The sequence below is a fragment of the Coffea arabica genome, chromosome 6c (genome assembly GCF_036785885.1).
Source record: "Coffea arabica cultivar ET-39 chromosome 6c, Coffea Arabica ET-39 HiFi, whole genome shotgun sequence".
In the NCBI taxonomy this organism is placed as follows: Eukaryota; Viridiplantae; Streptophyta; class Magnoliopsida; order Gentianales; family Rubiaceae; genus Coffea; species Coffea arabica.
This window is the reverse complement of record NC_092320.1, coordinates 63,241,545-63,263,236: the sequence shown is the minus strand read 5'-3', so window position 1 is coordinate 63,263,236 and position 21,692 is coordinate 63,241,545. Positions and strand designations below refer to the sequence as shown.

The 21,692-nt window shown below is 38.6% G+C and overlaps 3 protein-coding genes across 10 annotated transcripts; 1 reads left to right on the top strand and 2 right to left on the bottom strand.

Annotated features, from left to right (window-relative positions):
• Positions 1–1,341: 1,341 nt before the first annotated feature.
• Positions 1,342–4,169, top strand: LOC113693750 (uncharacterized). Its single transcript, XM_072054053.1, has 6 exons — positions 1,342–1,755; positions 1,851–1,908; positions 1,996–2,303; positions 2,666–3,059; positions 3,221–3,298; positions 3,758–4,169. The coding sequence occupies exons 3-6, from the start codon at positions 2,014–2,016 to the stop codon at positions 3,806–3,808; spliced, it is 813 nt and encodes a 270-aa protein (XP_071910154.1). The 5' UTR covers positions 1,342–1,755; positions 1,851–1,908; positions 1,996–2,013; the 3' UTR covers positions 3,809–4,169.
• Positions 4,170–4,666: 497 nt separating this feature from the next.
• Positions 4,667–11,537, bottom strand: LOC113693460 (uncharacterized). 6 transcript variants are annotated; one of them, XR_011816309.1, is made up of 14 exons: positions 11,227–11,533; positions 10,985–11,050; positions 10,777–10,863; positions 10,224–10,322; positions 9,581–9,676; positions 9,375–9,440; positions 9,208–9,298; positions 8,990–9,057; positions 8,839–8,904; positions 8,429–8,479; positions 8,117–8,181; positions 6,738–6,829; positions 5,427–5,472; positions 4,667–5,111 (listed from the first exon to the last, which is right to left on the bottom strand). XR_011816309.1 is itself a non-coding variant. In XM_072054052.1 (13 exons), exons 1-12 carry the CDS (start codon positions 11,473–11,475, stop codon positions 6,772–6,774), a joined length of 1,062 nt encoding a protein of 353 aa, XP_071910153.1. In that variant the 5' UTR covers positions 11,476–11,535; the 3' UTR covers positions 5,060–5,111; positions 6,738–6,771. The 6 variants fall into 6 exon arrangements, 1 of the variants encoding a protein (XP_071910153.1); XR_011816312.1 differs by having other exon boundaries at positions 5,060–5,111; positions 5,395–5,484; positions 11,227–11,535; XR_011816311.1 differs by having other exon boundaries at positions 5,060–5,111; positions 5,427–5,484; positions 11,227–11,535.
• A 4,900-nt stretch (positions 11,538–16,437) lies between these two features.
• On the bottom strand, positions 16,438–21,377 carry LOC113694643 (adenylyl-sulfate kinase 3). Of its 3 annotated transcripts, none has more exons than XM_027213495.2 (8): positions 21,080–21,377; positions 20,672–20,701; positions 19,163–19,309; positions 18,815–18,964; positions 17,851–17,969; positions 17,682–17,766; positions 17,117–17,163; positions 16,438–16,957 (listed from the first exon to the last, which is right to left on the bottom strand). In XM_027213495.2, the coding sequence occupies exons 3-8, from the start codon at positions 19,284–19,286 to the stop codon at positions 16,859–16,861; spliced, it is 624 nt and encodes a 207-aa protein (XP_027069296.1). In that variant the 5' UTR covers positions 19,287–19,309; positions 20,672–20,701; positions 21,080–21,377; the 3' UTR covers positions 16,438–16,858. The 3 variants fall into 3 exon arrangements, with proteins under 3 accessions (XP_027069296.1, XP_071910152.1, XP_027069297.2); XM_072054051.1 differs by lacking the exon at positions 21,080–21,377 and adding an exon at positions 20,815–21,040 and having other exon boundaries at positions 17,050–17,163; XM_027213496.2 differs by lacking the exon at positions 21,080–21,377 and adding an exon at positions 20,815–21,039.
• Positions 21,378–21,692: the final 315 nt, after the last annotated feature.

The following is a 21,692-nucleotide window of genomic DNA, read 5'->3' as shown; positions in this document are numbered from 1 at the left end:
GACGTACCCATTACTCCTTGCATCTTTGTCAATACAACATGATTGTCTAAGTCAAAATTGTAAGGATATACAATAATGTCTATGTCTGAGCTTGTGATTAATGAAAAACCTAATGCTCTCATGCACTAGTTCATTTGGTTGCAGAGAGAAACATTGGGTTTGTTTGAATTGTAAGTTATTTGTAGGGATGGCAACGGGGCGGGGTTGGGGCGGGGGATATAGTCATTTATATATATATATATATATATATATATATATATATATATATATATAATTTTTTTTTTACGGGTGGCGGGGCGGGGGATGGGGCGGGGGAGTATACCCCCGCCCCGTGAGCCCCCCGCGGGCACCCGCCCCCATTGCCATCCCTAGTTATTTGAGATATTTTTACTGTAACACTTTTTGTGATGTGATGTATGTGAGATAAAAAGATAATTGAAAAGATAAAAAGGTGTATTGAAAACTGTAATGATGATGTAAGCAAATATATTTGAAAAAATAATCAGCTGTGCTCTGAATGGAAATCCATATTATATACCCCTAGTGAACGGTGAAGGTGAATCCTTGAGTTAGTATGGTAGCTTGATAACTTCTCGTTCGGATTGCCATTTTTTTGGATTTTTGGTAGAAATATAAACTGTAATGATTTGATGTATGTGAGGTAAAAGGGTATTTAAAAAATATAATCACAGAAAACGTAAAAATTTTTCTGAGAACAACCTTCAATCCAAACAAAAAAAAAATTTTTTTTAGCATAAAATCATGGCTCTAAGTCAATTGATCACTTGCTCACCATCCATTCCATGGTGTCACCCATCAATGAATAAAATCTTCTTATATCTTTGCTGCCGACCCTATTGTCTTATTGTCATCCAAACTACTACTAATAACAATAATAATAAAACAAACAAAAAAAAATGCTTAAAACTATCTGAGAAAGCCCAAAAGTGGTCCAAGAAGGGGAGATTAGACTATGGGTGAGCCTTCTTTTTTTTAAAAGAAAAAAAAAATTTTTGGGTGAGCCTTCGAGTTAAAATTCTTGTGCTGGAAGCCCATGGTGTTAAGTCAAAGAAAACAGAAGCCGTAACCTTCAGCCCAAAAATCGTGAATGATCCAAAACTCCGTCCAATTAAGTTCACGCGGAGGCCCAATGACTACCGACGAGGGAAGGCTATTTCTTTGATACTCCCACTTGTCGTTGTGGTGGGCACTTTTTCCTGAATCGTGGACCGTAGGATGTTCTCATCCTACGGTCACCATTACTTGACAGGTTTCCTCATCTTCTGAGTGCAGAGTTTCGTTTTGGGCATTATATGTAGTAGTAATATAGTTTGGGTTAACGAAGATTAAAAGGGGATAGCAGCAGCATAAGGGGAGGAAGGAGTAAGAAAGCAAAACAAAGAAGCCACCAAAAGACTCTTCTCCTCTCTTCTTTTCTCTCCTTTCCTCTTCCTTCCTTCCTTCCTTCCTTCCTCGTTGCCTGCCTGCATTTCTTCGTCTTGATAAATAGTTTTGGTGTTGTACTTGTTTCTTCCAACAGTCTTAACACAGCACCAACAGACTCTCAGGAGGGAAGAAACCTCCGCATGTTGCTTGCCCATCTAAGCATTTGAACAATATTCCCTAGTCGAGAAGGGGAAAAACGGAAGAGATTTTGATTTTGATATCTGGGGTTATCTCCGAATTGCGCAAAAGAAAAAAAGAATCTTTTTTTTTTTGTTTTTTTTGGGGTTTGGAGGTTCTTCAGATTGTAAGGCAAGCTTTCGTTTTAAATATTACCAATCTGCTTACTCTTTGCATTTTCCCATCAGGCTCTCTGATATTCTTCTTCTTCTTCTCTGTATGCTCAGGATTTGCAGGATTGGGGTTTCTGTGAATTCATCCGTTCTGAACGCTCAGATCTTAGAGGTGATTTAACTGATTCTTCAGTCTTCTTAATGGTTTTCTGGGGAATTCTCTGATTTCTCATCATTTCTTTCGATTGGTGTGTTTCAGTTAAAAAAAGAGACGCAGATGGAGAAGGAAGAGAAGAATGAGAGGGGGGCGAGTATGATGACGACGCCACCGGAAACAGAATTCTTCTTGCAGTGGGGTAACAGAAAAAGACTCCGATGTGTGAGAATCAGAAGCAACACTAGTCCCCCTTACCACCACCTTTCATCCTCTTTTGCTTCTGACCTCTCTTCTGCCACCACTGCTTCTACTAGAATTCGCCGCAGAATCACTTCTTCTAGATTCCTCTCTGTCTCGTCCCATGATGAAAAGCAATCATCTTTTACTCAACCGCCCTCTCGCCTCACAAGGTATTGTTTACATCTCTTTTTTTTTTGACTGAGAAAATTCAAACATTCCGGATGAGTACAGAGAATTTTGGAGCAAATTCTATCGAAGGGGATGACAAAAAAAAAAAAAAGAGAAGCTTTTTCTTGTGAATCTTTGGGGTGGGTTTGGAAAATTAAGGCCAATTGAATTGCTAGTCTAATGGAAAATTTCAGTGGAAATGTAAAATCTTGCATGTTCGATGAGTTTTCAATTTTGGGTTTGGGGGGGGGGGGTTTCATTTTTCATTTTTCATTTTTGATAGAAAAAAAAAGGAAAGGAAAAAGAAGGGGCCTGAGACATGGGTAGTATTTGATCTGGTGGGGTTTGTCGTGTTCGGAAACAGGAATTCAGCAGAGCCGGCAGTGACGCTGAGATCGGAGAGCCACCGGAGGGTGTCGCCGGAGGTGGATAGGTCCTACACGACGAGAGGATCGGTGCAAGTGGTGGGGAATTTGGAGGACAATTATGGTGGGAAGGTCAATCATCTAGTAGTGGACAGCCATGGCGGTGCTGGTGCAGCAGGAATTTCTGGTGGGGATGGCCATAACAACAATAATAGTAATAATGGTCATAACAACAGCAGCAGCAGAGGAGGAGCAGCGGTAGCTCCGGTATGGCCAAAGCTTTATGTTGCTCTGTCGAGCAAAGAAAAAGAAGAAGACTTTATGGCCATGAAAGGTTGTAAACTTCCTCAGAGGCCTAAGAAGAGGGCAAAAGTCATCCAAAGAACTCTACTTGTAAGCCCCCCCTTTTTTTTTTTGAAAAAATTATATATATATATATATTAAAAAAATTTTCCCTTTTACAGCTACATAATTTGGTTTGGTTTGGTTTGGTTTGGTTAAAAGAAGGAACTCTTTTGATGGTTGACCTTTTTCTTACATGGTTGGTTGAGCAGTTGGTGAGCCCAGGAGCTTGGTTAACGGACATGTCCTTGGAGAGGTATGAGGTCCGGGAGAAGAAGATCTCTAAGAAGGTACGATTGCTACTCTGTCTCTTTCCCTCTCTCTGTTTTGGTTGGGTTCCCTTTAGGACAGATTGGGAGAAACGGAGGTGGGATGATGGCGGGAGGATGAGGGATGAGGGAGTTGTAGTTATGGCGGCGGCGGCGGCTGGGGGCGTTTGGAAGATTAGGACACGAGGAAAGAACTGTTTTTTTTTTTTCTTTTTTAACTTTAAAATGGTAACTGGCCTGTGGACAGGAATTGGGGCATGGTTGGAACTTAAATGGGATCTTTTTCTTTTTCCCCACCTCTCTCGTGTGGCTGAAAAAGGAAAAGAGCGCAATATATGGGGTGATATGATATGATTACGAGGTGACCATTTAAGCCTCGGATTGGTAGGTAGGAAGAGATGATTACTAGTAGTACTGTAGTTATATGCTATATTGCTTTTGTTGATTTGGGGTACATGTGTTGCTTGTTTGTTGATGCAGAGGCCAAGAGGATTGAAGGCCATGGGCAACGTTGAAAGCGATTCAGATTGATTGAATGGAGGAGACGAGGAGATAGATGAGGAGGAAGGAGGCCTGTTTCTGCAATTCAGAAGCTGGGCTTTCCTTGATTAACCTGAAAATTTTTTGGTTCTTTTGTTGTTTGTCGGCCGGCGGTGTGGATTGGCCTTTGGTCGGGTGAGAGCCCTGACCCTGGACTCTGCGGAAGCGGGTGTGCTATGTAAGCAGCAGCAGCAGCCAGCTAGATAGGGATAGATAGGGTATTAGAAGGAAGGATACCGTGTACAACTGACTCCCTAACCTGGGTTGGAGGAGCAAGTTTTATATTTTGTTAACAGTAAAGTACTACTCCTGCGTTTTCAATGAGAAATTTCTATTTTTGGTACCAAGCAAATTCTCAACTTTGCTCTGCGGTATACTTTGACACTTTATTGTGGTGGCCGTCATTTCAAGCAACTTTTTTCGACAGGGTTTTTTCATCGACTTCCTCTCCCCTTTAAACTAAACTAAGGATTTTTTTTTTCGACAGGATTTTTCTGTCGACTTTCCTCTTGGGTTGTGTTTGGATTGTAAAAAATGTGTTCATGGAGAACGCAATAATTTTTTTACGTATTGGTCAAATATGGAGGATTACTGCGGCAGAGTCCGGTGCCCGCCTCTCCACAGGAACGTGGAGGGAGGGTTCATTCCCATTCATTTGAAGTTTGCCTCCTCACCCAAAAGCCAAAATCAGACCTTGATGTTACTGGTCAAATTTGCTGCATTCAAAGGCACAACTAGTTTCCTTTGCTAAATATATCACCAAACCGTTGTATATGTTAACCATTTGGACGTTCACCAAAGATTGATAACAATTTGTCAACAATTTACCAATCAAGTGCAAAGAACATCTTGTCCTGCAACTTATCAGTACAACCTTGCCATTCCGTCCATCTCAAGTTCATAACAATTTGCAATTCCTCGAAAGAGAAACAAATCTCTAACCAACCATGCTCCTATGCCACCATCACTAAACAAGAAAAAAAGGAAGACAAATTCTCATGGAGCACATCATTATATACATAGAGAAGTGGCTTCCCATGATTTTTACTATCATTCAGAGTTACCACCGCCGGATGTATGATATAACATGTTTACATGAAACAACTATTTTCTTATTTCCACAATACTCTGGTTTGCCTATCAGAGCGAAGAACCCTTGCAGACCCAAGTAGAAAGCTCATGCCACAATTATCTACTACTACTTAATATAAAGAAAATCAGAGAAGTTCCAAGGCCTGTGTATTTTGCTCTCTCCTTTGACTCTGACAAATCATGGTTTACATGCTTGCCTTTCCTGCATAGATAGAAGACAGCATCAAATTGATTTGAAGTTCTATTTTGGCTTCAATTTCTCCTTTTACAGCAAATCCTATGTTCAATATTGAATTGGGAGCATTTATATGCTTTTATGTGCTTCTTGATCCAATCATCACAAATATTACGCACATCGCTGATACTCTGAATTCAACAAGATCATCTGCTACAGTTGATTAAAACTTATCTACTTAAGAGATTAATGCAACTTCAATATTATATATATAGCTGAAAATATGATCCAAGCTGGGTTTGTTTTTTACCTAACAAGCTTCTTCTAACACAAGTAGCTTACCAGATGAACAGCACACTTGTAGCCCCTGGTCCACAATAACATTGCACTGCATATATTACTACATTATGTTAGCAAAATCTTCACCACAGAATATTACTTGCAGCCCCTAGCATAAATCCTAATGATATTGGGCTAATTACTCAGATTATGGTTGAGAAAAAAAAAATTCGGACATGTACCGATCTGACAAACTTCTGGTACAAATTTATGGGTACCGGGCCGTGTCAGCCCGGCACCCAAACTTCATCCAATTTTTTTTTTTGACTTCTGACACAATGTGTCAGCCCAGCAGGCCAGAAATTTTTTTTTTTTTTAAAGGCTTTTGGCTACCGGGCTGACAATGCCCGGTAGCCAACAAGGTCTGAGAAAAAGCTGGCTGCCGGGCAGAGAGAGCCGGGCAGCCAGTCAAATTGCTTAAAAAAAAAAAAAAAAAAAAACCAAGCGGTCTGCAGGCATCTGAAGAAAAGCTTTCAGCCCGAGGCTTCAATCCCAGTACCCCTTGCATTGAATTCACGACAGCAGGTTTAACAGAATCCAATAGACTCGTGGTACATTTTATTTTTTAATTTAATTTTATATTTGAAATAATTGAGGCTTAAATATAAAAGAAAATTTAGTGCAAAAAAGAAAATTTTAAGGGTAGCTTAATAATGCTTGTGACAACCCATTTTTAGTAAGAAAGCAGAAGAAAACTGTTTTATGCAGCACTATCAATTCTCAGCAAACAGAGGTTTGGGTACCAGAAAAAGAGCCTGGCATTATGTTATTGCAGAAGTTTCAAAGATTTAATGCCATTGGCGTGTGACTTTGTTTTCATTTAAGTCAAGTGCTGTTTTGTGAAGCCTGTTTTTTTTTTTTTTTTTTTTTGAGCAATTTAACTGGCTGCCGGGCTCTCTCTGCCCGGCAGCCAGCTTTTTCTCAGACCTTGTTGGCTACCGGGCATTGTCAGCCCGGTAGCCAACAGCCTTTAAAAAAAAAAAAAAATTTCTGGCCGGGCTGACACATTGTGTCAGAAGTCAAAAAAAAAATTTGGATGAAGTTTGGGTGCCGGGCTGACACGGCCCGGTACCCATAGATTTGTACCAGAAGTTTGTCAGATCGGTACATGTCCGAATTTGTTTTTTCTCGACCATAATCTGAGTAATTAGCCATGATATTGTGGTGACATCCAATTTACAATATACTTAATCGATATGCCCTCTGTAAAGGAAAAACAATTTGACATGCCACAGTAGAAACAAAAGGAGGCGTTTAGATGGTGGAGGACTCTAAGAGCAAACAGATACACATGCAGAAATTTAAAGTTCATACCTTGTTCCTATATGCTACACTCTTTTCTGCGGAGTCACTTGGCTTGGCTCTTAGCTGCGTCAAGCATTTCAACTATGAGAGTTTTTACATCCCTGAAAAAGATAAAAAAAAAAAAGACTACATAAAAGAACTTCTCATGAAGGTAAAAACCATGATAAGGGCAGACTAATTTTTCCCAGTACAGAAGGATTATTTAAACATACAGTAAAACTAAGACCACTTTACAAAAGGCACGTGAACTTTATCTCACGAAATCTGACGTCATTTACAAGACTCCTAGAATCAGAAGAAACTAATGAATGAATTCTTTTTAGCTACATTCAATCTTAAGATGCTATTTTGTGTTCTGTCATAAAAAGAGAAACTTGGCATCAGAAGCCATTTTCAAAGCCTAAGTTTATTGGCCAGAATAATTAAATAATCAGAAACCAAAGTTCTGCAATCACATGCATTCAATAATAGTGGCACTATTAAACCTATGACTTGACAGTTAACAATGTATTTCAATGTGAAGAAAGAATGATCTGGTATCAAAAGATGCAGAGCAAAATAAAACTGATTTGTGTACATCTTTGTACTTTCAACTGTCTGATAGAAGCAACCATCAGTAGACGGATAGCCGCTACAAAGGTGTGCCTACCCAGCACCCTGGAGCTTAGTACTAACTGCTGAAGGTATGGGGAAGTATTTTATGTGCAAGGAAAGAGTGCAAATTACCAAGCAGATTAGTTTCCACTTAATCCAGTTCATATGGAGCCAGTTAAGGCACAGCTCACTCAGTTTTTATATGGGGAAGAAAAAAGAATCTTTTAAAAAGAAAAACCAGGTTTGGGTATCAGTATTACAGAATGAATGAAACATAAGGGCACTTGATGACATTGAGAATCCTTTCTGGAGAGTAACAGATAATTTGAAATATTTCCTTCTTTTTAAGTATACCTTTCAACTTAAATACATGCATATGGGCACCTTAAAATTAGAATCAGCTAAACCACTAGTTTAAGCAACTTCGCAGAAAATGGCAATAACTCCTTTCCTTTTCCACATTAAGTGCTAGCCTGGAAAATCCATGCTTTTCGATACTTCTAGCTGCAGATTTTTTTTTTCTGCTTCCTATATTCACATGTAAATCTTTGCTTGACACAATCATTCACCAACTCTTTATATCCAATGACAATCTCAATCCTTCAGCCACATTATGATATTATACCATGTCAAACTACAATCTCAAAACATGAAAACAAATATCTGTATTGATTATGAATGCCATTGCAGCTAATCAGAAATTAAATGGCCAGCCTCCTACTTCCAGCAAAGAAAACAAATATCTGTATCAACCATGCATGGGATTGCAGCTAATCAGAAATTGAACGACTCACTTCCTCTCTGTAGCACGTCTAGTAAAAGGGATTCGAAGCTTTAAAGTGTTCCCTTGAGAGCCAGCCTAAAGAGACAAAGCCAAACAGATATTGTGAGTAGAAAGAATCTTTAATTTAGAGTAAACTTTTTTTTGGCCATTTTGCCATGACGTATCCTATGTTCCAGGGATACCAGCAATTACCATACAAGACGTTCAACGTAAAGAGGTTCATAACTTCTAAGCCCCACATCTTTATGACTGTTTAACATGTAAGAGAAAAGTATTGCTATATGAAGGTGAATGAAACAGTATTTGAAAAACTCAAAATCACCTTAACATTGAAACCAAGGCTGTCTACGTCCAGTATGTGAGCAAAATCAACCTAGAGAAGAACAAACTTAAAGTTACATTCATATTGGTACAATATGAACCGGTGCTACAAAGTTTGCAGTGGAGGAAACTTTTAACGTACGTAACATTCAGTTTTTAATAGCCTTTGACCCCTAGTAATGTCACACTCAACCGCAAGAAAGAGAAGCTGGAGATCCTTTTTTTTTTAACTCAGACATGACAAATCAACAAAAGGGCAATATGAAAACATACAGTTAAGAAATCCCACTATTCGTTTTGCTGGAAAAGCAAGCTTTTCTAGCAAAATTTTGGTGGACCAAAAACTAGAGTCATTGAGATGTTTAAGAATTCTGCAACCCACACAACTAAATATAGACTAACACATATTACCGGAATAGATGTTGAGTGTTGCACAATAAGTTTTGTATCTTCTCCATGATCCTTGTTCATGTGAGACTGCCATGCAGCACAAACAAGATTTAGCTCAGATCACAAAATGACAAGATGAAAAGTGCAAACGAGGCAAATTAGAAGGTTATACCGCAATAGGCCTAGAAAACTGATAAATGGGATCCACTTTTGCTAATCTAAACTCCTCCGGGCTAAATTCTGAAAGTAATTAAAGAAGAGAAGGAAACTTGTAATTCAAAAAAAAAAGCTTGAATTGATAATCTAAATGAGAACAGCGTGTACATATCCTCAAGACAGGGACAAAAACAACAAAAAATGAAGGCTTTAAGAGCTCAATTGTACACTAACCTCCTGAACCCAATGCAGCTGTTGCGACACCTGAGACATATCGTATGACTCTGGGTTCAATACGCAGAAATTGGAAATCACCAAAGTCAACCTGCAAAAGAATTGCCGCCTGAGTCAAATTATCACCTGTTGATTATAGGGAACTTAACATCAGAATGAAACATTACCCAAAATGCATCCGGATGCCTCGCCAAGTATGCTGTACGAATAGCTTCTTTATCATTTTCTGCAACCTACACCATTGCTTACAGTGAATTTAAACTTTGCTATAACTTGAAGATGACACAACTCAGTGCATCAAGAATGAGAAAAGAATAGAGTACTTGAAGTTTAATTAAGAAAGATAAAGCATGAACCAAAAGTTGCCACTCACAGGGACAGCATCACCATGCACTGTTATCACTATCTCAGTCCTGTCAGCAGGGTCTTTTGCTACAAGCAATGAGCACTTGGGATTAGCCAAGAGATCCTGCAGGAAGGAGCAACTCGTAATGTAAAGTCTGTGACAGTAGCAGGTACAGTTTAAATCAAGATGATACAACAGAATTGTTAAGAAGATGCCTTATGTTCCATATTCAACTAGCTAATTGGATGATTACATCTTGATCAAGATAACTTCTTGTTTGATTTTTGATCATACAAAGTGGCTCTTGAAAAAGCCAGTTTATAAACTAAATGGGTATTCTCCTGTCAACAGTTGCAGACCTTAAAGTTGTTTGCTGAAACACTTCCAATGTTACTTTTCAAAGTCAGAGTGATAAGGGAATAAACTATAGGTTGAAGCTAAAGACAAAGGAGAACACTTAGAAGTTAACAGATGGCAACAAGTTGGACAGCTAATTTAAGCAATTGAGGACAAGCCCCTTAACCGTATTCAAGCATGAGGTGCCACATTATCCAACAAAAAGTGCATGCAACCAAATAGATAAAGACTCTTCACTTGCAAACAATACATCTATTGAGATATAGCTGAGAACTTCTTAGTCATAACATTCTTGAGAGATTTTGTTGCAGACCTTGGTATGAACAGCTAAGTTGCTGACTGCTAAAATTGGAGATCCATAAGCATCACAGGCAAAGTCGACCATGGATCCTGATGGGTAACCTTCATGCTTCTGCACTCAATACACAGATTGCTGTAATTTAGTGAGTAACAGACAACTTCGTCAACACACGGAAGCAGTGCAAGCCTAAAGTGATCAGGTAAAGTTACTGAAACTTGTGCTCTGTTCTTGCAAAAGCAAAATGCAATAACTTTGAAGAATGATGCCTGGTACGTTTTATCTTTTTTTTTTTTTTTTTTTTTTTAAAAGAATCTCAGGAATTGGGAATCAAATATTGGTGAGATTCAAAAAGTAGCCATCTTCTGCAAATACTAATAACATTAATCTAAATGGTGTTAAAAGACAAACAATAAGAGCATCTATTCAAAAACCAGCAATATACTCCTAAATATATGAGTAGGAAGGGATTTCAGTTGCATATTTGTTAGATCAACGGCAAGGCATATTAAAAATTCAGAAAAAAAAGGAGAATGAGTAAGAAAGAAACAGTAATGGGGAAGCAGACCAGAGAGAGGGTGGAAAGCATGGCACGCAAGCTGTGATGAAGAAGTGTCTTTATTTCTTCAACTGGAGGCAGCCTAGCAGCCTTCTCCTGCAAATTAATCAGGCATCTTTCATCTTAATTAAATAAAACTGAAGAGTAGGATGAAAGCTATCAACTTCAGATGACGAGAAGAAGAATTCTAGCGTGCAATCAAGTAACTAAGACAAACCTGATGAGCTTGAACTAACTGAAAGACATTGACTCCGCCACTACCATCAACGGCTGCTGATGCATTCTATATAAGCAATAAAAACAGCACAGGATTACAACCTTGGTCAGTCAAAGAGAAAAAAAAGAAGAGCCCAACTCAAGTTCAATTCATGACCCATATAGAAGATGAGAAATTTAACAAAATCCTAGCTTTATGAAGTTGAAGGGCCTTGTCAAGAAAAAAAAAAGGAAAAAAGGGACCTGGGCTGGTGAATCAGCGGTGGAAGAGGAGGCCATGGAAACAATACAACGGCGCGGCCGAGTTGGAGTTGGAGATGAAAGTGAAATGGAGGAGTAAAATGGTTGCGGAGTGGGTATTCTGGTTTGTACTACTCGCCGTACTATTATTGGTTGAGAGGGGCGGTGGTGGGTAGTGAAATTAGCAAATGAGGAGCCATGTCGTAGAGGTAGCGTCATATTGTGGGCGACAAATCCTGCCAGGTTCTTCATCCTTTTCTTCCGCTACAAAAATGGTTGGTTTTTTAATTTTTTCCTAACTACTACTGTACTGCCAGCTACTAGTTTCCTCTTCTTTATAAAATTTGTTTTTTTTAATCCCCCCACCCCTATTTGCTAGCCACATTCGGACTCCTCCTGACTTGACTTCTAGTTTAATTTATCACAAACAGGAAAAAAAATATTTAATTGTTAGGAATAAAAGATGGAAATTGATGCATGCATTCCAAATTGTGGAATTTGTTTTTGAGCCCTTGAAATCTTTAACTTGTCTACATTGTTAAATCATAAGGGGATTTTGTTTGGCAAAGGTTAATTACTCAAAAAGCCTGCACCAATTTTTACCAATCCAACAATTTAAGTTGTAAAGTAAGGAGATGAATGAAAACATGAATGTATGTATCTTGGAGGTGCATATCATTTCCCAAAATACATTTGACTTGACAAATTAATACTAATGCACAAGCGCACATAGAATTAGGGGGAGCAATTCAATCAAGCAGCTTGACTCGACCTCGCGAGTATCTCGATCAACTACTTGACTCGAATTCGATTAATGTCGAATTCGAGCTATTTGATTGAGGTAAACTCGAATATGTATGTATGTCATATATTAGATAGCTCATCGAGCTCTATCGAATAGTTGATGTAATATTTAATTAATATATTATAAATAATAAAATTATTTTTTTAAGTTGATTATTTATAATATTTACGACCCTAACGTTTGTCGAGCTCGCCAACTTCTCAAACTCTATCAAGTCGAGTTTTGATCAAACAACTCGTTCGAGTTGTGCTACTAGATATCGAGTTCGAGTTCGAATATGGCGATACTCGAGCTCAACTTAATAAGATATCACCTCTACATAGAATGAAGGATTAGGCAGTCTCTACCATAATAATTGCGAGAACAACATTTTCGGAATTTTTATCTCATTCTTTGGGCTTTTATATTTCGTTTTGTAGATTCAAATGGAAGGAATACTCAATGCCTACCTCTTCGCTTTCTGCCACTCTCTCTCTCTCTTTCTTAATCGAAATTTTGGGGGTTGTTATGTTCTCGGTGTAGTTTGCAGACCTAAGTGAAGGAGAAAAGATGACAACAAAATGAACACCTTCATTATCTTCTACAAATACATGTTACAGTTCTCCTCCACCGTCACACCGGTTGTCCTGCACCTTCACCTTCTCATTTTCCGGGGATTGATGAAGGAAAGACTGGTAACATAACTGTTGTAGAGTGGAACATCAATAATTAGGCCAAGGATTCCTGTCAAGTCCATCCAGACATTGGGAATGCTCCAGTCCAAGCAGCTATGGACACCCTGAAAAGACTACTTATTATAGTAAATCCAACAGGACGAGCCGCAATGTCACCCCCTGCCCCTACCCCAGCAACCAGCTCAGAAAACAGTCAACCTCAGATTTTGCCATTGCTCCTCCGAGGATGAGAACTCCAAGAAAAGGGAGCAAAAAGGCAGATTAAAATCTTAATTATAACCACTACCCTAAGTAAACTTTAACGGTATAGCAATCCAAGTTCAAGGCACAGGAGAGGATACACATCATGGATCAAATATTTGTTTATTTAAGAGAAAGACTTTCAGGAAAAGTTTCATGTTGCTTGCAGCACTCTAGATAACATCATCCATCCATACAAGATTCCAATCCAATTTCCCATACGTTGAATTTCATTTGGGGAACCGGTAGATTAACTTGAAAGAGCAACTATTATCACAGCAACAATTAGCTCCTGTCAATGAAGGCTGTCATTCCCCTCCAACCAATTCCCTCATTCAGCAAGGTGATCTTCAGTCAACTACCATTTCCTTTGTTGATTCAACTCAACTTGTTATTCACCTGTTTCCCTCAGGTTTAAATTCTTCCACTTCCTGCCGAGTCCCAAACAAACCCATGCATTGAAGATAACAAGAAGTAATCAACAAACACACTCATTAATGGTAACTATGTCAGAATAGAACGTCCAATCCTACCAAAATGGACTTGATAAATCATTCATTTTCTCTGCAAATAACTCGTTTTCTTGTGCTTCATTTTCTCTTCCCCCCCAACCACCCTCCCCCTTCTAAACAAATGAGCTTGCTCAATGATTCCTGTTTTCTACACAAAATTCCCAGCGCCTCAACCTCCCTTCTAAAAACAAACAAACATCCCTGTATCGCATTCCCAGACATTGGAGGACATCAATAAAGAAAAGCCAGATTGTCTACCGAATAAAGGTCCTTCTCCAGAGAATATAAAACAAATAGACATCTCAAACAATGGGATGTATGGCAAGGTATGGAAAATAAGATAGATCAAAGAGACAAAAAGTCTCGAGCTTACAGACAAAGGCATCTACAAATGAAAGAGTAACGAACCAAGTGATCATCTGTAACCAACAGAGAAACCCAAAATCAGGTTGCCAAAACAAATCCAATGTGAACATGATCAGTCAGTAATTCCATGGTTAAGCTGGAAGAGAATAAAGAAGAGATCACACAATCTACACTATTTAGTATAACCAATAAGAATAAAGGCAAAGCATTTGTTTATGATAACGCGACAACGCAGATTCAGACCAGCACTATTTTCAATTAATTTGCCAATAAAATCAGCTTTACCAGATACTATTAGAATCAATAAAAGCGAACCAACTCAAAAGGAAGAAATGAAGCCTGAAATATATAAAATACAGTGCCACGAACAGGCCACAACAGAAGTGGGAAAGCCAAAACTATCAGCAAGGCATCTCAATTCAAACGAAGAATAGAATGAAGGAAAGCCAAAAACTTTAACAAATTACTGTATTAAACATCAAAAAATTCTTATCCCTGCTATGCCGCCAGAGAATGACAGGGAAAGGAAATCGCAAACCACAAAATCAATGACTAGCGCTAATCACAAATCACAAAATAAAAGACAAGCGCTGTATTACATTTGCTTTCATGCTTTAATTTCATTCTGCAAGGAAGAAGGATAAAGAGAAAATGCTACTGTACATGGGAGGTTTTTTTCTTTTTTCTTTTTTTCGGTTTTGGGATGGGGGCGGTGGGGGAAGGTGGGTCTTGGTCCTGGTCTTCCGAGAAAGATCGCTCGCTCAATCAATCAATGAATGGATGGTCAATGCAGATGAGGGTGTAAAGCTTGAAGATCAGAGCCTGAAGACGAGGTGGATAAAGAAGAAGAAGAAGAAGAAGAGGAAGAGTTAGCATAGTAGCGAGAAGGTGGGGGGTTGTAATAGTGGTAGTCTCGGCCATGGTGAGGGGGTAAAGGGAAGCAGAAGACCGACCAGAGATAGAGAGCGAAACGACGGATCTGCTGAAAAGGGACACAGAAGACAAGATAAAGGACTTGATCGCCCGGCAGTCTCTCGGGATTACAGGCTACGTATTGGCACGCATTGGCCGACAAGTTGGCCACGCCCACCACCACCGGGCTATTGAACACCATCGCCTCCTCCTTCCTCTCTCTCTCTCTTTTTCTGCTTGCACTTTCTTGGCTGTTCCCCCACTTTTCTCTCTTTCCTTCTCTGGTTTTGCTACTTCTTACGAGAGATTGTTTGACTTTGTTGGCTATGGAAACTGCAAGTTTGCTTGTTGCGATGATGATGCTGATGATGATGATGGATGGATGAATGGACGGACGGATGGATGAGGATTCAGTAGTTGCGTGTGTACTTGCAATGAAACAAAGGAATCCACCTTTGGTTCAAGAAATCTGCGGAGACCGAGATGACTCGCCCCGTTCTGTTTTAGTGCCGGGCAACGTGAATACGAGATAATGGATCACCGAGAACTTGATCGAATCACTGGGGCTCAATTGAGACGTTTTCGATTTTTTTTTCTAATTTTTGTTTATTATATTTTTTTATAAATTTTAAAATATTAAATATTTAAAAAATTTGTGTTCCGTCAAAACTAAGGGTGCTAGCAAGTCAAGCTGCCGCGAGCTTTGATCAAAAGCTTGATTCGAACTTGATAAAATCGAGATCGAGCTACTCGTTAAATTTAACGAGTCGAGTTCGAGCTCAAAAAATAAATACTCGAGTGCTTGTCGAGTTTAATCGAGTTTTCATGTTTTATTTATATTATATATTTATATTATATTATATATTATATATTTTTAAAAAAATTATAGATTTATTTCAAAACTCGAACTCGAGCTCGAGTAGCTCGGGTTTGATATTTACTCAAACTTACTCGAGTTCAAACGAGTCGCGCTCGAGTTTAACTTTATTTCATCGAGTCGAGCTCGAGTCCAAATTTTTTTACTCGATCAAGCTTGAGCTCGAGCTCGAGTAGCACAAATTTTGATCAAGCTCGAGCTCGAGTATGGTGCTACTCGAGCTCGACTCGACTCGATAGCACCTCTAGTCGAAACTATCATCGATATGTCGAGATCAATGTAGAATGGTCCGAACCACGATCGCAACCTTGACTTTGACTCCGAACCATGTCCCAGTCAAAGAGAGACTTTTATCCAGCAATGCAGCTACCATACCACTATGGACAAATTATCCATTTGGCCCTTTACCTTTTAATTTAAGTAAAATTAAGTCCTTTAATTATTTTTAATCAACTTTTAACCCTTAAACTTGTAAACTTAGGCACCCATAACCCTTTTGACCAGTTTATCCGATTTTGCCATCGGCCAAATCACACGAATGGCAGGATGCTTTGACGAAGGGCATTTTTTGCCCGCATATTCTAAGCAAAAAGGAAACAACTCCTCTGGCGGACTAGCGTTAAAAGGGTCATTGCAACCCATTGGCCGTTTATTGACGATTATTTTTCTTCCCTCTGAACCAAAACTCGACCACTGTTGAAGCACTAATATAGATATATGTAGGCAGCCATTGATTAGTTCGGGGATAGACAAAGGAGAATGCGCCTCTGAGACTATTTTGCTTTGGCGACGTGATATAAAGATGCAATTTTTACAAAGATTCAAAAGTTGCAGGTAAAGCTGTAGTATCTCTCATGCAAGGAGCTTATAATATCTGTAAACAATCAAATCTTCTGCGCCTGCAGGAAATTGATGAAGCAACATTCAAAGCATACGTTTACTCTCCAAGACTTCCTTCTTCTAACAAGTCCATCTATAGCACCAAATTAATACATTAGACCCTTTTAGATAATTCCCCAGCTCCACAAACCTCTACTTCACTGGAATCATACATTTCTCAAGCTCCCTTACTAAAGTACTGCTGCAGTAATGATTAGTGTGCTCTAAACTCTGTAATACATTATGAGACAACCGTGCAACCCCACCATGTCCACCCCATAACCTTCATCATGGAATGTATTCAACCAGATAGATCCAAGAGATGAACGAAATTAAAAAATAAAAATAAAATCTTTTGGGTTGTTGACCCCTAAGCTTGTAGAAATCCTTTACCGTCCAAGTAGGATACTACTTTCCCGGCCATCTCAGACGGAGCAGGGCAAACTCCATTAATCTGCCGTAGCTCAATCTGAAAAAGTGGAGGAATGGATGAATCAGTATGATCTCTCAGTTGTCACCAAGCGCACAAGACCAACAAAACACAGAGGGTTTCATAACGACCATGGTGAAATATTTCAAGAACTTGAAGACTGACATCGTTCTATCATAGAATTCGAGGAAAGCACACCTCACAATTTGAAGGAGCCTCGTAAGGATCATCAATCCCAGTGAAACCTGTAATACAATCAGGTTAGGTGGAAGCAGATGAACTTTTTGAGAGTTCTGCCACAGCAGTGAAGAATAAAGAAGCCTCAGCTAGACTATATGACAGAATCCAAGAAGAGCAAAGTATGATTCTAGCATTGGTCCATACGTTCTATGTTATCACCTGGAGAAACAAGAAGATTGCGTTTACTATCTATAGAGCAGCAAGTCAAAGCATTGAATCCCCACATCATTACTTTAAATGGACTTGGTGTGTAGAGGTAAAAACAAGGATTGACACAAAAGCAGGAGGATCTAAATTGATATCTTTACTTGAAACCATGTCAAGCAGATGAGAACAGTAGAATCCACCACTCATAACTAGAATTGCTCATTCTTTGCTTTACTAGCTTTTTTCTGTTTGATTTTTTTCTAATTTAAGCTTTTTCCACCCTAACCAGGGCTAGGCTCGTAATCTTGGAATTCAAATGAGATTATAGATACAATTTGAGCATCTAGTAATGCATGCAGTACCAAATAGAATATACCTTTGATCTTTCCAGCTCGTGCTAGCTTGTAGAGGCCTTTGGGGTCTCTTCCTTCACATAATGATAGAGGCATATTCATAAAAACCTAAAATGTTTAAATCGACAATAATAAGTTAAATTACAGATCAAATGTTTACACAAACATAATACATACAACTAATATCCTTGCCTCGATAAAGTTTGCATCTGGCAATAATGCACGGCAAGAATCACGGTCCTTTCGATAAGGAGATATCAGACTAGCAATGCAAATTAATCCAGCATCTGCAAACAGCTTGGCTACTTCCCCTAAGCAAATGCAAACACAATGATTTAGGGATTAAGGTAGTAATACTAATCAACAAGTACTCCGCCCTTGAAGTGGAAGTTTGGCGAATACTAAATAGTAATACATCCTTTCTAGAGTCAAGAAATAACATGGTAGGAATATATTTCAATTTCTCCAATAAACTACATTTCCTAGAATTCTAAGTGCATTCTCCTCAAACAAACACAAAACAGATTTCCCCAATAACATGGTCGGAATATATTTCAATTACCCCAATAAACCATTCATCCCTGTCCTGAAAATCAAACTTTTACAGTGAACCCACAAAAAATAGCAAATTGAAACAGGAGTCGCAACATCATCTCTGTCCTCCATCAAACGACTTGGAAAAATAATTTTGAAGAAATACAATAAAGAAATAACATATTCTAACTGAGGTAGAGAGGAAAAATATAATTTTCCATATAAAATTTGTGCAAGAGTTGAGGCCTTGCTGCCTTGGGTTTCTTTTATTAAATGAAACTGGTAGAAGATTCCAACCATAAACAAACCTTTCTATCCAATCAGATGGTGTAGACTTTCTCCTTCTCAAAGACGAAAGAAAAATATCAACCTCAAATTCTGGATGAAAGACCAGAGTATCTCCTCACGCTGAACATACATAATGGAGATCTTATCCAATGTCAAAACTTTCACAGAGAAATGCACTGTCAAAGTACTTAACATGGTGCAATATTCAGGGCAATTTAAGTCAAAACCTAACAACTAAGAATCTGACTCCTGGAGATTATTTTCAAATTCTCAGTTCAGCCACATCTACTCGATAAACAAAAAAACATTCCATCAAGATGTACTACGTACTTACCAACCCGACGTATATTTTCTGTCCGATCTTCAGGTGCAAAACCAAGGTTCTTGTTTAAACCATGCCGAAGATTGTCCCCATCAAGAACATAGGACAGATGTCCCCTAGAATGCAGTTCTCTGCCAAGAGTGCATGCAAGTGTGCTTTTACCTAAAGAAGTTTGAAAAGGGGGCATAAGAAGAATGGTGAACATCTGGACTCCAGATAATAAGCATATGAAGGTGTTCGAACCTTGAACATTAAACAGGTATAAACCACATTTAACCAACTTTAATTGAGAAGGTAAAATTATTCAAGGCCAAAGACTCTAAAACTCATTAAAGGTAGCAAAGTAATCAAACTACTGACCTGATCCACTGAGCCCTGTTATCCATACAACACATCCCTTCTGATTCAGTAGCTTTTGCCTTTCTGCCTGCCCAACTGGACACTCATGCCAGAAGATATTTGCTGAATTGCCCAATGTAGCCATGAGGATGCAGCAAGCTTTCTTTCCTAGAGTACATAATATACACAATCAATCTAATATGGATCCCTTTCGAGGAACGTAATCTTGTTAACTGAAAGGCTAAACCTTAACTCATCAAACACTTAACAGAACAAGTCAAATAATATATAGAGAGAGAGAGAGATGAGTTTGCAGATATGAGCTCTTTTTGCTTACAAACAAAAATATTCCACCATATTGCAACTGTAGAACTTTTAGCATGCAATTAGTCTGCTAAAAAAAAAGGCAAAACAATTATAAGAAGCCATAGGACCAAGTGGATACATGTTCCTTGTTCTCTTCATTGACGTGTGTCGGGCTTTCAATTACATTGCCTATGAGAAGGTGTTCAATTTGGGAACTAGCTCTCTCAAATTCCATCTTATCCTTCATCATTTGCCAACCAATAAACATCTAGGTTTTCCTTTAATCCTAGAGATTCCCATCGATATCCACTCAACCTTTCCACATCTGGACAGTAGATTATATATTGAGTTTCTTCTTTTACGCCTAACAACTCATCTTTTCAAAATCAATTTTCTCCAGTTTTTTTGTAAGTCAATACACAAAGTGGATTGAGATAAAAAAAAAAAAAAAAAAACTCTAAGCTGCAGTAATATCACAGGGCTTCTAGGTAGTAAGCAAATTAGATGAAATCTTCAGTATCTTGTCACCAATAAATGCCATTTGTCTAAAGCAGTATAGTTGTACTCCACAGAAGAAGAGTGCCAGCAATGCACATCAAAAATACTTAAATTGCCTGCTGAGACCACCATAGTTTCACTCTGTTGGGTATGAATAGTAAAGTGGCTTCCTCATAAAGAGCCAGTAGTTTCATTACCCTGTTAACTACCAATTTTTTATAGAAAGAAACAGGATGAAACCAGTTTGAAGAGAAATTGAGGGTTAACTCATTCAGATGATCTCAGACATCTGGAATGCAGACTAATAGAGAACAGAATATGATCGTGCATAGATAATACTGTATTCCATATTAACAATAGCAATGTGTTTTGATCTTGTTGCGAGATGAGAATAGCAATTTATATATCCTCTACACACGCCAGGGAAACCAACATTTGAGAATTGAAAAAAAAAAAAAGAAAAGACCATCTTTGCAGTGAAAGCAAGCAATAGGTCCAAAGATGGGAAGGCAGCAAGGACTACGGGTAACACATTCATGAATCAGTCACAACAAGCGAAAGGGAAAATTAAACAACAAATTAGATAAATAGCACCCAAAAAAAAAAGAAGAAAATAATTTGGTCAGATCCAAATCCCAAATGGGGTATCATAAAAGTACAAATGACAACTATAATCTTTGTTATAAAACACCCAAACTGAAGAAATCGCGAGAAGGAAAGAAGTACCTGCGATGTAGGACAAGGGTTGCAAAATCCCTGTTCGGAGACAAAAGAAAGGTGATGTATTATATGTTTTAAAACCAAATGAATATAGAAGAAAGCAGGCGGGATATGAATTGATGTACAAGTAGAACAATAACTGAGAGTACCCAATGAAATTAGAAGGAGAGGAGATGGAAAAAGGAGGAGAAAGCAGGGATAGAAAATTTTTAAGGATTTACATAGACACTTCATGGGAGGGAGTCTTTTTTTTTATTATTAATATTGAATGTAGACGCAATTTTGGAAGCTGTGCAGTGTGTTTAGAACTGTGGGTTGTTTACGTGTTGAACAGTAGAAAATCATCATAATCAGCGGTAGTAGTGACTAATGACTCAGGGGTCACCGGATAAATCATCGTAATCAGCAACGCACCTTAATCGTATTTAGCAAAGTCGTAATTCTTAAAGAATCTTAACAACTTTTGGAGGTTTCTAAGTAGTCTGCAGTGATGGAAGATCCCATTCGGCGGTAGGTTTTTTTTAGCATCTTTTTACGGTTGCTGAATGCTGCCCCCACAGACCCAGTCAGTCCGAAGACCCAGGGGAAGGGGCGACGACCGACCATGCTCGCTTTGGTCACTGGTCAGTGTCGTCACTCCCCGGGGACGTTGGAACAAGGGCGGTAACAGAGGAGAACTAGTACAACTAGGCCGCCCCTTCAATTTCTTCTTCTCAATTATAAACCAAATAATTTTTAGTGGGATACTGTCCAAGCTTTTATGCATTGATAGGGATAATTTCAGATACCTCCCCTGAGGTTTTTGACAGCTTCACCCCCCTCTCCTGTGGTTTCAATAATACCACAAACCTCCCCTAAAATTAAATAGGCAATGTCAAAATCGATCCAATTTGAAAACACAAACAATAAAAAATCAATAGCTGGAGAGAGAAACAAGTGTATACCACAAATGCCCTCATTATCTTGCATCAATGAGCTAATGAAGTTAAGAAGAATGAAACTTGAGGGGGTGTAAGTGAGACCAATG

Coding starts and splice junctions, on each gene's coding strand:
- LOC113693750 (XM_072054053.1), top strand. CDS start 2,014: ATGGAGAAGGAAGAGAAGAATGAGAGGGGGGCGAGTATGATGACGACG. Junction 3,060..3,220: donor TCATCCAAAGAACTCTACTT/GTAAGCCCCCCC, acceptor TTGGTTGAGCAG/TTGGTGAGCCCAGGAGCTTG. Junction 3,299..3,757: donor AGAAGAAGATCTCTAAGAAG/GTACGATTGCTA, acceptor TTGTTGATGCAG/AGGCCAAGAGGATTGAAGGC.
- LOC113693460 (XM_072054052.1), bottom strand. CDS start 11,475: ATGAAGAACCTGGCAGGATTTGTCGCCCACAATATGACGCTACCTCTA. Junction 11,051..11,226: donor CCGCTGATTCACCAGCCCAG/GTCCCTTTTTTC, acceptor TTGCTTATATAG/AATGCATCAGCAGCCGTTGA. Junction 6,830..8,116: donor AGACGTGCTACAGAGAGGAA/GTGAGTCGTTCA, acceptor TATCTTTTTCAG/GGATGTAAAAACTCTCATAG.
- LOC113694643 (XM_027213496.2), bottom strand. CDS start 20,899: ATGAAGTGTCTATGTAAATCCTTAAAAATTTTCTATCCCTGCTTTCTC. Junction 18,965..19,162: donor AACAGGGCTCAGTGGATCAG/GTCAGTAGTTTG, acceptor AAACTTCTTTAG/GTAAAAGCACACTTGCATGC. Junction 16,958..17,116: donor AGGCTCCTTCAAATTGTGAG/GTGTGCTTTCCT, acceptor CCACTTTTTCAG/ATTGAGCTACGGCAGATTAA.